This window comes from Rhinopithecus roxellana, chromosome 19 (assembly GCF_007565055.1).
Source record: "Rhinopithecus roxellana isolate Shanxi Qingling chromosome 19, ASM756505v1, whole genome shotgun sequence".
Classification (NCBI taxonomy): Eukaryota; Metazoa; Chordata; class Mammalia; order Primates; family Cercopithecidae; genus Rhinopithecus; species Rhinopithecus roxellana.
In genome coordinates, this window is record NC_044567.1 from 61,452,149 (window position 1) to 61,467,281 (window position 15,133).

General features: G+C 48.8%; 1 protein-coding gene across 1 annotated transcript; it reads right to left on the bottom strand.

Moving 5' to 3' along the window:
- Positions 1 to 7,548: 7,548 nt before the first annotated feature.
- On the bottom strand, positions 7,549 to 13,275 carry CD300H (CD300H molecule). The gene is made up of 4 exons (XM_030924104.1): positions 13,202 to 13,275; positions 10,749 to 11,161; positions 9,513 to 9,576; positions 7,549 to 7,766 (listed from the first exon to the last, which is right to left on the bottom strand). The coding sequence occupies exons 1-4, from the start codon at positions 13,273 to 13,275 to the stop codon at positions 7,580 to 7,582; spliced, it is 738 nt and encodes a 245-aa protein (XP_030779964.1). The 3' UTR covers positions 7,549 to 7,579.
- Between the last annotated feature and the right edge of the window lie 1,858 nt (positions 13,276 to 15,133).

A 15,133-nucleotide genomic window follows, 5' to 3' on the forward strand; every position in this document is an offset into this window, starting at 1 on the left:
CGGGCCGGTGCAGGCACCCCCAGACTCAAAGAGCCGGGGACCAGGGGCCAAGGTGCAACCTGGGTCTGAAGTCCAATGGGCAGTTCTGACCAGAGCAAGTTTCATCCCTAAAGTGCCCAGGGCAGGGGGTGGAACCAGGCGCGAAAGAGGAGGACACAGCTGATTCCGGCCCATGGCTTCCGCTGTACTGAGAAGCAGCACACACACTGCATGTTGAACTTCTCACTCCTGGGAGAGGAAGTGACACCCAGGGTCCCTACTGAACATGTTCACCTAGGCTGGAACTTGATTTGGTGACAATCTTCAATGCTTCTTATTTGTGAACAAGGTAAGCAGTCTTTGAAGCACTAACTATAACCAGTGCCAGACCTACATTAAATTATACAACCTGTAAACCCAAGAGTATCTGAGACAAGTCTCAATTAATTTTGGAAGTTTATTTTGCCAAGGTTAAGGGCACATCCATGACACAGCCTCAGGAGGGCCTCACAACATGTGCCCAAGGTGGTCAGGGCACAGCTTGGCTTTATACATTTTAGGGAGACATAAGGCATCAATCAGTATATTAGGTTGATGCAAAAATAATTGCAGTTTTGCCATTACTTTTAATGCACTCCAGCCTGGGCAACATTACTTTTAATGGCAAAAACCGCAATTCCTTTTGCACCAACATAATATGTAAGATGTACATTGGTTCAGTCTAGAAAGGCAAAACAACTCAAAGTGGGAGGGGGCTTCCAGCTCATACGTAGATAAGAGACAAACAGTTGCATTTTTTTGAGTTTCTGATTAGCCTTTCCAAAGGAAGCAATCAGACATACATTTATCTCAGAGAGTAAAGGGGTGACATTGAATTACATCTGTCCTTTGTCTGCAAGGAATTTCCTTGCAAACAAACTGTTAGAGCGGTACTGTCAGGCCTCTGAGCCCAAGCCAAGCCATCGCATCCCCTGTGACTTGCACGCATCCCCTGTGACTTGCACGTACAGGCCCAGATGGCCTGAAGTAACTGAAGAATCACAAAAGAAGTGAAAATGCCCTGCCCCTCTTAACTGATGACATTCCACCGCAAAAGGAGTGAAAATGCCCTGCCCCTCTTAACTGATGACATTCCACCACAAAAGAAGTGCAAATGCCCTGCCCCTCTTAACTGATGACATTCCACCACAAAAGAAGTGCAAATGCCCTGCCCCTCTTAACTGATGACATTCCACCACAAAAGAAGTGCAAATGCCCTGCCCCTCTTAACTGATGACATTCCACCGCAAAAGGAGTGAAAATGGCCGGTCCTTGCCTTAAGTGATGACCTTACCTTGTGAAAGTCCTTTTCCTGGCTCAAAAAGCTCCCGCACTGAGCACCTTGTGACCCCCACTCCTGCCCGCCAGAGAACAACCCCCCTTTTACTGTAATTTCCCTTTACCTACCCAAATCCTATAAAACAGCCCCACACTTATCTCCCTTCGCTGACTCTCTTTTCGGACTCAGCCCTCCTGCACCCAGGTGATTAAAAAGCTTTATTGCTCACACAAAGCCTGTTTGGTGGTCTCTTCACATGGACACGCATGACAGGTATATAGCTTTTTTTTTTTTTTTTTAAATCTTAGTAGCTATCTTTTTTAGCAATAGAACGGGAGGCAGGTTTGTTCTAAACAGTTCCCAGCTTGGCTTTTCTCTTTGACTTGGCGGTTGTGGGGTCTGGAGATTTATTTTCCTTTCACAAACTGCTGGGCTGGTTGGCAGAAGTGCTGAACCCACACATTTATACGTGTCCTTTTTTTCCCCCCTACAGCAGACAGTGTCTTGCTTTGCTGCCCACGCTGGAGTTCAGTGGCACAATCATAGCTCCCTGCAACCTCAAACTGCTGGACTCAAGCAATCTTCCCACCTCAGCCTCCCAAACTGTTGGGATTATAGGTGTGAGTCACCGCATCCAGCCACAATCTTCTTTTTTATAGCTCAATTAATGATACTTTATTGCTTTTTGTGTACCAAGAAATTGATCTGTGAACTTCTCTCATTTAAAATATACCACAATTTTTGTAACCTTGTTTTTTTCATATCTCTCTCTCTCTCAAATAGAAGTGGCCCAGGCATCTCTGGACCTTAGGGAGGCCCTGAAAGCCAGAGAGGAATAAAGCAGATGCTTCTGATTCCAGCCCGAGGAAAGACAGTAACTTTGGGCTTTAACTTTTATCTTTGCTTAATTATTTTTTCCTTTGCAAAAAAGAAAGGGACTCAATTTCCTCAGTGGATGGCTCTATGATATTGAATGTGCAGCTTGTTGACTTCTTAGGCGTTGTGTTCTAAGTTTCTCTATGGCAGGCCTTGAAACCCAAACAGTTTATCAACGCCAGGCAATGTCTGTGGGGAGGTCACTCTGCAGGTGAGAGGAGGGCCTCCCTGGCCAGAGTCTTCCTGAGTTTCTTCTTCTTTTTTTTTTTTTTTTGAGACGGAGTCTCGCTCTGTCACCCAGGCTGGAGTGCAGTGGCGCAATCTCAGCTCACTGCAAGCTGCGCCTCCCGGGTTCACGCCATTCTCCTGCCTCAGCCTCCCGAGTAGCTGGGACTACAGGCGCCCGCCACCTCGCCTGGCTAGTTTTTTGTATTTTTTAGTAGAGACGGGGTTTCACCGTGTTAGCCAGGATGGTCTCGATCTCCTGACCTCGTGATCCCTCCATCTCGGCCTCCCAAAGTGCTGGGATTACAGGCTTGAGCCACCGCGCCCGGCGGTCTTCCTGAGTTTCTATGCGGATCTTCCTGAGTCAGGTCCTCACGTGCAGGCTTGAGAGTTGAAGAAAGAAATTCCCACAGGGCACGGTGGCTCACGCCTGTAATCCCAGCACTTCGGGAGGCTGAGGCAGGCAGATCACTTGAGGCCAGAAGTTTGAGACCAGCCTGGCCAACATTGTGAAACTCTATCTCTACTAAAAAAACAAAAATTAGCTGAGCACAGTGGCTCATACCTGTAATCCTAGCACTTTGAGAGGCTGAAAAGTGTGGATCACTTGAGGCCAGAAATTCGAGACCAGCCTGGCCAACGTGGCAAAACCTTGTCTCTACCAAAAAATACAAAAATTAGCTGGCATGGTGGCATGCGCATGTAGTTGAGGCACAAGAATTGCTCGAACCCGGGAGGCAGAGGTTGCAGTGAGCCAAGATCGAGCCACTGCACTGCAGCCTGGGAGACAGAACAAGAGTCTATCTCAAGAAAAAGAAAGAAGAAAAGAAAAGAAAGAAATTCCCACAGGGTCACATACACACATACTCAAACCTAAAGCCAAATGTGCACTGTCAAATCACCATTGCCTTTGCACTGGTTCCCTGATGCAAATTTCAATCTGTCAGCACAGCCAGGGACCAGCAGAGGCTGCTTTCAGTTGTGAAGTGTTTCCTGAAAAGCAAAAGGCACTGGGGAAGTGAGAGGGGAGGGAGAGAGAGTGATGGGTGGAAGGACTTTGAAAACAGTGACTCCCTGGAGTTTCTCAGTTTGGGTCACCTTGGCCCCCTCCGCCTAACACACCCTTCTCATTCTGTTTCCTGGGTCTGAGGATTCTGCTTTTCCCTTTTGCCATCCCTGGGCCACTCTGTCCTCTTCAGTATCCTGGTCCAATGAAGAGACTCTAGGGCATTAGTGCCAGAGAAATGCTGACACCATCACTTATACTGTATGCTTTTGGTCAGATTCTTTACTCTGTCAGAGCTGTTGGTGAGGCAGCTGGAAGGAGGAGAGATTAATATATGTAAACTCTTCCTTAGGTAGAAAAAAGATCAATAAACTGTCACCAAAAAGGAAAGTCAAGCAAACTTTCAGAGGTATAATTTCAGGTTTTGGTTTTTAAATTCTTTGATGGAAGTATAACATACAAACAAAATAATACAAATCGTAAATGTACAGCTCAGCAAAATTTGAGGAAATGACTATCCTTGCCCACCTAGCCACCCAGATCAGACACCCACACCCTTGACAAGTCTCCTTCCATATGGTATTGGGCGGGCTTCTGTGATCCATAGATACGGGCCATGGGCTATGACTTCTAATGCAGCAGGAGGAGCTGCAGACAAAACCTCTCAGACACCGAGTTGTAGAAGGAAGGGCTTTATTCAGCTGGGAGCATCGGCAAGCTACTGCCTTAAAATCTGAGTTCCCAGAGTGCACAATTTCTGTCCCTTTTAAGGGCTCACAACACTAAAGATTTCACATGATAGCATCGTGATTGATCTGAGCAAGCAGGGGGCATGTGACAGGGGCTGCATGCACCGGTGGTCAGAGAGAAACAAAACAGGGCTGGGAGTTTCACTACGTTCTTTTATACAATGCCTGGAATCTATGAATAATATCAGTTTCTAAGTTATGAGTTGATTTGTAACTACCGGGTTTAGGCCAGGCAGGCCAAGGTCTGGTTTTGGGCACTGGGCTGCCTGTCTTTGATTTACTTCCTTGTTTTTTTCTGAAAACAGGTACTGAGTACAAAACAATGTAAAGCAATATGAGAGGCTCTCTCTCTCTCTCCTCACTAAGGATAAGCCATCAAATGTACTGTGCCTTGCTCTCTCTTGGATCACTTTCTCTGGGGAAAATTGGTGGCTGTGTCTAGAAGACACACAAGCAGCTCTTTTGAGCAAGGAGCTGAGGCCTCCCACCACCAGCCACATGAATGTGCAATGTTGGAAGCGGATCCTCCAGCCCCAGTCCAGTCTTCAGATGACTGCAGCCCTGGCCAACATCTTGACTAGAACTTAATGAAAGACAGATCTTGAGCCAGCACCACCCACCTAAGCAACTCCCAGATTCATGACTCTCAAAACCGTGAGATAATGAACATTTGCTGTTTTTGGCCATGAAGTCATGGGGGAATTTGTTATGCATCAACAGATATCTAATATAGTTGGGCCACACTTGCCCAGGGCCAGCCTCTGCAGCCACATCCAATCCTTATTCATTTACTCACTCAGCAAGTATTTTTTTTTTTTTATGCCAACCATTATGTCACCATACTCTGTAGCTGGACGCTGGGGCATTCGTGGTGAACGAAGCTGGCCCAAATGCTACTGTGATGTAAAGGGAGATGGATAGAAACCACCCAAAGGAAACACATTAACATCATTTGGCAAACTGTGGAGGAAATAAACAGGGACCCATAATCAAGACAATTGGGGTGATCCCTGCGAAGGATGATCACAGAGGCCTTTCAGAGGAGGCAACATCAGAGGTGAAACCAAAAGGATAAGAAAGAACCAGAGGTAAGAAGACCTGGGGGAAGGGATTCGGGGGAGGAACAGCAGGTGCTAAGGCCCTGGGGAGGGATGCACACTGTGGCTAGAACATAAAGACCACATGGGGACAGGGCAACAAGATGAAATGGAAGAACCAACCAGTGGCTGGGTCCCCTCAGATCAAGTAGGCCAAGCAAGGAGAGTGGGTGCTATGGTTTGGCTGTGTCCTCCCTCCAGTCTCAAATTATAGGTCTCATAGTTACCACGTGTCATGGGAGGAACCTGGCGGGAGATAAATAAGTCATGGGGGCAGGTCTTATGTTGTTCTCATGATAGTTAATAAGTCTCACAAGATCTGATGGTTTTACAAAGGGGAGGTCCTCTGCCCTGTACATGCTTTCTCTCTCTTGCCTGCCACCATGTAAGACGTGACTTTCCTCCTTCTTTGCTCCTCCTTTGCCTTCCATCATGATTGTGAGGCCTCCCCAGTCATGTAGAACTGTGAGTCAATTAAACCTCTTTCCTTTATAAATTACTCAGTCTCAGTTATGTCTTTTTTTTGGTGGGGTGGGGACGGAGTCTTGTTCTTGTCACCCAGGCTGGAGTGTAGTGGCATGAGCTCAGCTCACTGTAACCCCCAGGTTTAAGCAATTCTCCTGCCTCAGCCTCCTGAGTAGCTGGAATTACAGGCACCTGCCACCATGTCTGGCTGATTTTTGTACTTTTAGTAGAGACGGTTTCACCATGTTGGCCAGGCTGGTCTCGAACTCCTGATCTCAGGTGGTCCACCTGCCTCAGCCTCCCAAAGTACTGGGATTGCAGGCGTGAGCCACCACGCTCAGCCTCAGGTATGTCTTTATCAGCAGCGTGAGAACAGCCTAATACAGTGTGTTTCATTTGAAGAACATGGAACAAGAGGTGACATGACTACTGCAGACCCATGTCAAGTTGCTCTCTTGTTGCATTATGTAGAAGAAAGAGAAAAGGTGGCAAGAGGGATTGGGAAGAAAGTGGGAAGTCACCGTAGTATTGAGTGGATAGAGGACTATGGTGGCATCAGGGCAAGTGAGGGAATGGGAAGATTGGAGAGATTTATATAAGGATTGACGAGAGATAAAGGATAGAGGAATAAGAGATTAAAGGACTTGGGTTGCAGCAACTATCATGGAAAGAAAGCATGGAAAAAGAACAGATTTGTGGGACAGAGACAAAGATGTGGGGGAAAGTCAATAGACCAAGTTTGTGCATGGCAAGGTTGGGAAACTGTGGCACATCCAAGAGAGACATGAAATAGTCCCTGGTCCTACCTCCCTGCCTTTTCCAGGGGAAAGTGATCCTAAGCCCATCATGTCAGGAGATGCTAAGCCAGCGCCAAACGACTCCAGGGAGCTTCCCCACCCTGCACCATAGACCCAGCGACTCCACCCACTTCCTGCCCCTGCACCCCTTTCTCCTTGTTTCTTATCCCCACAGCTGCCTTCCCTCAGACCTTTCCTGGCACTGATTATAGTTAGTGCTTCAAAGAGCTGCTTCCCTTGTTCACAGATAGTAAGAAGCATTGAAGATTGTCACCAAACCAAGTTCCAGTCTAGGTGAACATGTTCAGTAGGGACACTGGGTGTCTCTTTCTCTCCCAAAACTAAAAAGTTCAACGTGCAGTGTGTGTGCTGCTTCTCAACAGAGCAGAAGCCATGGACCAGGATCCAATGTGTCCTCCTTTCTCCTGCCTGGTTCCACCCCCTGCCCTGGGCACTTGTCTTTAGGGATGAAACTTGCTCTGCTCAGAACTCCCCACGGGGCTGCAGACCCAGGTTGCACCTTGGGCCCTGGTTCCTGGCCCCTTGAATGTCTGCATCCACATCTGGTTGGCTCCAAGGGCAATGTGGTGATCCCTACTCAGATAGCTCTGGCTAATGACCAGAATGGGGCTGGGGTATAGACCAGGTTATAGGACTCAGCCTGGAGAGGTCATCAGGAAACAATGGAACTAGTCCTCATTGGTGTGGTGGCCAGGATCAAGATATTTGGGATAGGAGGGACCCAGAAGCTGAGAAGCAATCCAATTAGAGTAGAATTATTCAAAAGTCTCTGAAGAAACCCTAAGTGACCTCTTAAGCCAATGGTCATAAGGTTTCAGAAGCACCGGATGGATAACTTTTGGAGATCTCCTGTACAACACTGTCCCTGTAATCAACAACGCTGTATTGTACACCTAAAATTTGTTAAGAGATCACGTGATCTCGTGTTAAGTGTCCTCCCAAAGTGCCGGGATTACAGGTGTAAGCCACCGCACCCGGCCTACATTTTTTTTTAACTTTTAAAAAGTACCTGGCGATAGGCTCAGGGTCAGAAGTCCTTTTTGCAGTCAGAGGGGCTGTTTCTCTGGACAGGGTTCCAGTGGGTGTGGGGTGTGGCAAGTTCTCCTGTTCATGGACTCTGTCCAAGGAGTCCTCCAAGGCCTGTTCACCCAGAGGATAGCACCGAGTATGCTCAGGAGCAGAGGCACCTTCAGGAGTGGGAGAAGCAGGAAGTAGGCGCAGCTGGGCAGGGACCTGTGAGACGGAGAGAGTGACCAAGTAGTAAGCTGCCTCCTCTGGGGAGTCCCAGGCTCTGCCTCACCCCGCCTTCCCTCGACGTCTGGTCCTGTGCCCTCAAACTCAATGTCAGCATCAAGCCTGGAGGGTACCAGGGTCAGGCAGCTCCATGCTGAGGGTCACAGGCTCCTGACCTTCATTCAGCTCAGAATTAACCTTGAGTGTCAGGACCCAACAGATGCTGGAAGGTGAGGGATAGAGGAGAAGAGAGATATGGGAACCCAGGCAGGAACTGTCTCCCAGAAACAACTTCCAGAACAGATTCCTCAGCCACTGACGCCTGCAGGAACTCCGCTCTTGCTGGGAACAACCTCAAGGATGAAATATTGCTTTACAACCACCTTCACTCAAATTAAATATGATCACGAGAACAGCTCTTTCGCTTAAACTGCTTAACCATCTCAACCCCAAGGAGTGACCTCTCCGAGCTCAGCCCATGGCCAATCCTCCCACCCCGTGGGTCCCACTACACTGCCCCCATTACAACTTCTCAAATGCTGCATTTTCTCCCCAAAACGGGCCATCTTTCCACCTTCCCAGCCCTCCACCTGTAGGGCTTGTCTGATGCCCTCCCCTATCCTTTCTAAGACGAGCCCCTGTAACAAACCCTGTTGGCACTCTGCCCCATATCCCCTTTGTCCACTTGAACTCCTGGCAGCTGCAGGCAGTCTTGGCCCCACCAAAGATTTCCCAGCTCAAGCTCCCCTTCTCTGCCTGAGGTTATCTACAGGAGTGCACACATTTTCCTGTGCAGAGCAGGCCAGATGGGCCACAGAATTCATGCCCCCAGGAGTGCCTTCTGCCTGGAAGATTCTGTCTCCAGTTCTGAGGAACTTTCTACACAATCTCTCATAGGGTGCCCAGAGGGACTAAGCTCCAGTGAGTCCAGTTACTACAGTGCTAATTCATTTAGTGCATTCCAGTGCATTTCATTTCCCTTTCCCTTTCCTGGTCTCATTTTCTGCTCTCTCAATGTACTTCCTGAGATTACCTCTCAATAAACACATTGCTCCTAAGTCCCTGTCTCAGGACCTGATTTGGAGGAAACCCAAACCAAGACAGTCCCTTTGTTCTTTGTTTGCGTGGAATAACTTGTATTTCCTTGATAGCCCAAATCATGCCCCACCAGCTTCCCACACACCCTGGCACCCTATCTTTTTACATGTGCTTTATTTTCCTGCATAGTCATTATCATTAGTTGACATATTTCCTTGATCTATCATCTATCTATCTGTCTCTATTACATATCTCTCCCTACCAGTGATCATCTCCATCTGTCTATCCAGCCAGCCAGTCAGCCATCTCTATCATCTGTCATATCATATCTCTATCTCTATCATCTATCTATCTATCTATCTATCTATCTATCTATCTATCTATCTATCTATCTATCCATCCATCCATCCATCTGTCCATCTATCTATCTACCTATCTATCCATCCATCCATCTGTCTGTCTGCCTGTCTATCTATCTATTTATCCATCTGGCCACTGTCTGAATCTACCTATTTGCAATTTCCTCAAGAGTACAATCTTGCCCCTTTGTTCACTGCTGCATCTCCAGAATCTCCACCAGTTTCTGGCACATAACAAATAAATACCTGTTGAGTGGGTGAATAATCGAGGAAACCTGTGTCTAGGAAGCTCCACCCTACGAAAGAAGCTACACACATGGCAAAAGACACTGGGACACGTGCATTTTACCCTTGGCATTGGCTGGGCCTGGTGGGAGATCCAGGTGTCTTCACAGAGTTCTCAGTACTGGAGGCTGATGATAAAGAACAGAGGCTCAGTGCCCTATGCCTGACTCTTCCCAGCTGAGTACCTGCCGCCTGCATGGTTCTGACTTCATAAAGCATAAGACGCTCAAGAAGTCAACTGGACAGATGTTCTAGGACCATCATCTCCCCATAGGCAGACCAAAGCCCGGCTAGAGTCATAGAGCATCCCCCTCCAACCCCGTGCCAGTGGATGCCTTGCCCCGCTCTGGGGCCAGGTGGGCATTTTATAAACTCAGACCAGAGGATGACCACCTTCTCCCATGTTGGTGTCCCCCATCTCGTTGAAAATCGACGTGCTGAAGGTCAGTTAGGCTTAGGTTCCAAAACCCCCCCTCCTTGCCAGTGTATCCACACACCGCCACTACCCTCCAGTACACACTGTCTCTCACACACACACTCACACCTGCACACACACTCTCACATGTGCACTCATGCAACTCACCTGCTCTTACACACTCTCACACACTCATACACCTGCTCTCGCACACACTCACACACACCTGCTCTCTCACACACTCTCACACACTCACACACACCTGCTCTCACACACATTCACACACACCTGCTCTCACATACACTCACTCACTCACAGACACCTGCTGTCACACACACTCTCACACACTCACACACACCTGCTCTCACACACTCACACATACCTACTCCTGCACACACTCACACACTCTCTCACATACACCTGCTCTCACACACTCACACACCTGCTCTTGCACACACACACACCTGCTCTCACACACACTCACACACTCACTCACAGACACCTGCTGTCACACACACTCTCACACACACACACCTGCTGTCACACACACTCTCACACACTCACTCACACACCAGCTCTTGCACTCACACCTGCTCTCACACACTGTCACACGCACTCACACATACCTGCTCTCGCGTATACCTTCACACCGGCACTCACTCTTACATGTTTGCACACAACTCACACTCACACACTTAAACACACTTACACTCTCCCACTCACTCACACATGTATTTCCCACACACATTCACACAACACACTCTGTCCTGCTCTGATGCATCACACTAGGCCCCCACACGAGGCCCAGTTCTTCTCTCCTGAGCCAAAATTTCCGTGGCTGCTCTGCAGAGACGGCTTCAGATGCCTGAGAAAAGAGGCTCTTGCCCGAGGAGACCAGCACTTGAACCTGGAAGAAGGGATCGGGCAGGAGGCCAGACAGGCCATCTTCCTGCACTATTGTTGCAATCCCACATCGGTATTTTCCTGCATCGTCTGCCGTGAGGTTCTCCAAGGTCACGGTGAAGGTGAGGTCCCCAGGATGGTCCGTGATGACCACTCGGTCACTCCTCACCACTCCCTCGGACCCTCTGGTCTCCACCATTTCATGCCAAATTGGCAAGCATGGTTGTCTGCACCAGTATTTGTTAAACATCTTGTATTTCTCTTCATACTGACACTGAACGCTCAGGGACTCCCCCACGGTGCCCATCACGGTGCTGGGGCCACTCACAGTCAGACAGCCTGGAAAACACGTCCATTTCTCCGTCTTCACCTGGAAGAGCTTGGACCAGTGGAACCTTGAGTGTTAGGTCCTTTGCACACCCAGTGTCGCCTGAGGCTGGAGGAGGGAGCAGTCAGGAACCAGGGAGCTATGGGCTATTTCCAGGGGGACAGCCAAGGAGATGCCCGGTGTGGGATGCCGAGACTCCAGAGGCCATGCCCAGCCTGGGTGGGCTCAGCCATCTTAGAGTGGGGAGAGGCTTGACCTCGATGGCCTCATACAGGTTCTGGGTCCCCCAGAAGTGTCAGTCCTGAGAAGAAACACCTGTCCTCATTGAACACCAAAGATTGAATGAAGCCACTAAGTACACTCTGAATAAATGGATGGTTGGAGAGATGGATGGATGGATGGATGGATGGAGAGATGGATGGATGAATGAATAGATGAACGGATGGACGGATGGATGGATGGATGGATGGATGGATGGATGGATGGATGGATGGTTGGAGAGATGGATGGATGGATGGATGGATGGATGGATGGATGGATGGAGAGATGGATGGATGAATGGATAGATGGATGGATGGATGGACGGACGGACGGATGGATGGATGGATGGATGGATGGATGGATGGAGAGATGGATGGATGAATGGATAGATGGATGGATGGATGGACAGATGGACGGATGGATGGATGGATGGATGGATGGATGGATGGATGGAGAGATGGATGGATGGATGGATAGTTGGACGGATGGACGGATGGATGGATGAACGGATGGATGGACAGACGGATGGATGGATGGATGGATGGATGAAATAGGAAAGGAAATAATATTGAGAACCAGGAAAAACCAGAAGCAGCCCAGTATGGAGGGCAAGGAGGAAGCCTGGGGCTTCTGGCTCTACCTCCTTCCCAAATCATCTGTGGGCCTCACACTTGCAGTCCCTGCCCATATAGATGAGACCTTCTGTTCCCAGGTCTGGATCGCAGAGAATATGGGGGCTGCCCGTGGGGATATCAAGAAGCCATGTAGAAAGGGGTTGTTCTTGTGATTCAAGGACATTTATGCCTGGATTTTTCCCCTGGGACAGAATCCTGTGGCAACACTAGCCATTGCCTAACATCTGTAGGGCTCAGCTGCACGCTGACACCCATCAGAGCTTCCTTCCCATCCCCACTTCTCTGCAGCACCCACCCGCCTTGGCATGTCCTGGGCCTCTTCTCCAGATCCTCTGCCCTCTCCAATATTTTGACATTACTCTCCCTCTTCCAGTCCCCTCTCTCATTCCTCCACCCACTCTGCAGACTCTGGGTCCAAATGATTAGGACCCAGCCCCATAAACTCTCTGCTTCCTGCCTCAGGGCCCTCACCAGTCCTAAACAGTTGCTGTCTCATCTGCTCTTGACAGGGAGGTGGTTAATCCAGGGCAAAACGGCTATTGAGAAATGGTTTTGGCAAAATACCAAGCTCCTGAAAAGGAATTGTGGAGGTAATCTGTCTGCCTACCATCTATCTATCCATCCATCCATCTTTCATCTACCCACCCATCCATCTAGGTAATATATTGCCATCCAGGGATAGCGAGGCTTTGCTATGTTTTATTGTGAATTAAAAGAAAAATCTGGCCGGGAGTGGTGACTCACACCTATAATCCCAGCACTTTGGGAGGCTGAGGCGGGTGGATCACCTGAGGTCAGGGGTTTGAGACCAGCCTGACCAACACGATGAAACCCTGTCTCTACTGAAAAGACAAACAAATTAGCTGGGTGTGGTGGTGGGCACCTGTAATCCAGCTACTCAGGAGGCTGAGGCAGGAGAATCACTTGAACCCAGGAGGTGGAGGTTGCAGTGAGCCAAGATCGCACCACTACTCTCCAGCCTGGGCGACAGAGTGAGATTGTCAAAAAGAAAAAAAGAAGGAAAGAAGGAAAGAAAGAAAGAAGGAAGGAAGGAAGGAAGGAAGGAAGGAAGGAAGGAAGGAAGGAAGGAAGGAAGGAAGGAAGGAAGGAAGGAAAAAAAGCAGAAAAACTGTATCTTTTGCATCTTCATTTTCTTGTCTCATGTTTTCTCACTGTATTTCCCAGAAAGCAGGCTCAAGTGGCCCACTGACCTATTCTGCATTAGAACGCTGTCTGCCTCGCTGAAGCAGTGATTCTCACCTGGGTTGGAGGGTGGGGGAAACATTTGGCAATGGCTACAGATATTTTTGGTTGTCCCAACTTAGAGTGGGGAATTGCTGCTGGCATCTGGTGGGTAGAGGCCAGGGATGCTGCTAAATATCCTACAATGCACAGGACAGCCCCCAACACACAGAATAACGCAGCCCCAAATGTCCACAGTGTTGAGGTCCAGGAGCCTTTCCCAGGGAGCTAACTGCCTCCTAGGCACAGGCTTGGGGGCAAGGAAGTGGTGGGCACCCCCGTCCTCTCCTGCTATTGCTGCTGCTCTCAGCTCAAGCTCTGGGGGCGCTGTTAGCCTGCTCTTTCAGGTCCTTAAATTTCTTTCTTGATGATTTGGGACTAATGCCACAGATCTGGGAGGAAAAACACTGAAGCAGGAGAATTGCTTGAAGCCGGGATGCAGAGGTTGCAGTGAGCTGAGATTGTGCCACTGCACTCCCGCCTGGATGACAGAACAAGGCTCCATCTCAAAAACAAACGAACAACAACAGCAAAACAAATATCATCAATACAAACACCACCAGACCAACAATATCAGTACAGGTAAGGGGATGGTGGGAAAAGAGGAAGATACAGAAGTCCTCATCTTTTGCTGCGGAGAGTCAATAGAAAGATTCAATATGTTGTTAAAAACGAGATGTGAACATGGGCACTCAGAGAGTGTTATGAGTTGGTGGGATGTCCACACTGGGTGGGGACTGGGAGCAGCGCTGGTCAGAGCCTGGGCAGCAGACAGGATGTGGGTCAGCCCAGAGAAGAGCGGCAGAGCTCATCAAGGGTGAGGCTGGGGTTGGGGGAGTCTGAATAATAACCGTGATTTCATCATTTTCTAGCCAAGTAATTCTTTATCTTTGAGCCTGTAGACTGCCTTCACAGCATTTACCCAGGTCTTTTTCTTTATTTCGGTGATACCCATACTTGAACAGTGCCTGGTACTTAGTGGATGTTTAATAAATGTTTTTGTTTATTTTTTATTTTTATTTATATATATATTTGAGACAGAGTCTCCCTCTGTCACCCAAGCCGGAGTGCGGTGGTGCTATCTCAACTCACTGCAACCTCCACATTCCCAGGCTCAAGAGATTCTCATGTCTCAGCCTCCCAAGTAGCTGGGATTATAGGTGTGCACCACCATACCCAGCTAATTTTTGTACTTTTAGTAGAGATGGGGTTTCACCATGTTGGCCAGGTTGGTCTCGAACTCCTGGCCTCAAGTGATCTACCCACCTAGGCCTCCCAAAGTGCTGGATTACAGGAGTGAGCCACTGCACCCGGCCTTTTCGAACGAATGACAGTGGGGAGTGAATAAGAGTCTCACTTGGGTACAGAGATTGACCTGACAGAGGGCAGCTGGGTGATCCTGGTTCATGTTCCCAGAAGGGAATTTCTGTTATTTAGTCTCTGTCCTAACCACCAGATCATCCCTCTGGGCAAGGGGCTCAGTAATTAAGAGTCCAAGACTGAGCACCACCCTGCGGATCCAGGCAGGACGTACTAAAGACCTTGCCAACCCCAGCTCACAGTTCTAGCTCTGGCATCTAGTTTATGGATTATGTCACAGTCCCCAAAATGTATGGGCGATCTCCCCATATACCCCAAATTGAGAGTAGCAGCCAACTGCACTGCTCTTAAAAGAGGTAAGAAAACGTAACAATCAACACAAATAGAAAGTGTTACAGTGATGAAAGGAGGCTGTGATGTCCCAACATCTGCAGTCATGCTTGTCCGGGAAGCTCCCGACTTCCCTTCCCCACAAGTGGCAGGAGAGCAGCGGGCACGGCAGCCCGGAAACCTCTGCTCTCTTCTGTACTTGTCTTTCCTTAAGTTGGCCCATTACCAGAGTTTGGTTCCGTTTTTCTGTT

Bases quoted from the DNA above. Each gene is read 5' to 3' on its own strand.
- CD300H (XM_030924104.1), bottom strand. From the start codon at position 13,275: ATGTTTCCCCCACCCTCCAACCCAGGTGAGAATCACTGCTTCAGCGAG. The intron at 11,162-13,201 runs GTCAGTGGGCCA...CTAACACTCAAG, and splicing joins AGCGTTCTAATGCAGAATAG to GTTCCACTGGTCCAAGCTCT. The intron at 7,767-9,512 runs GTAAAATGCACG...TCCGTCTCACAG, and splicing joins AGGCCCAGCCAATGCCAAGG to GTCCCTGCCCAGCTGCGCCT.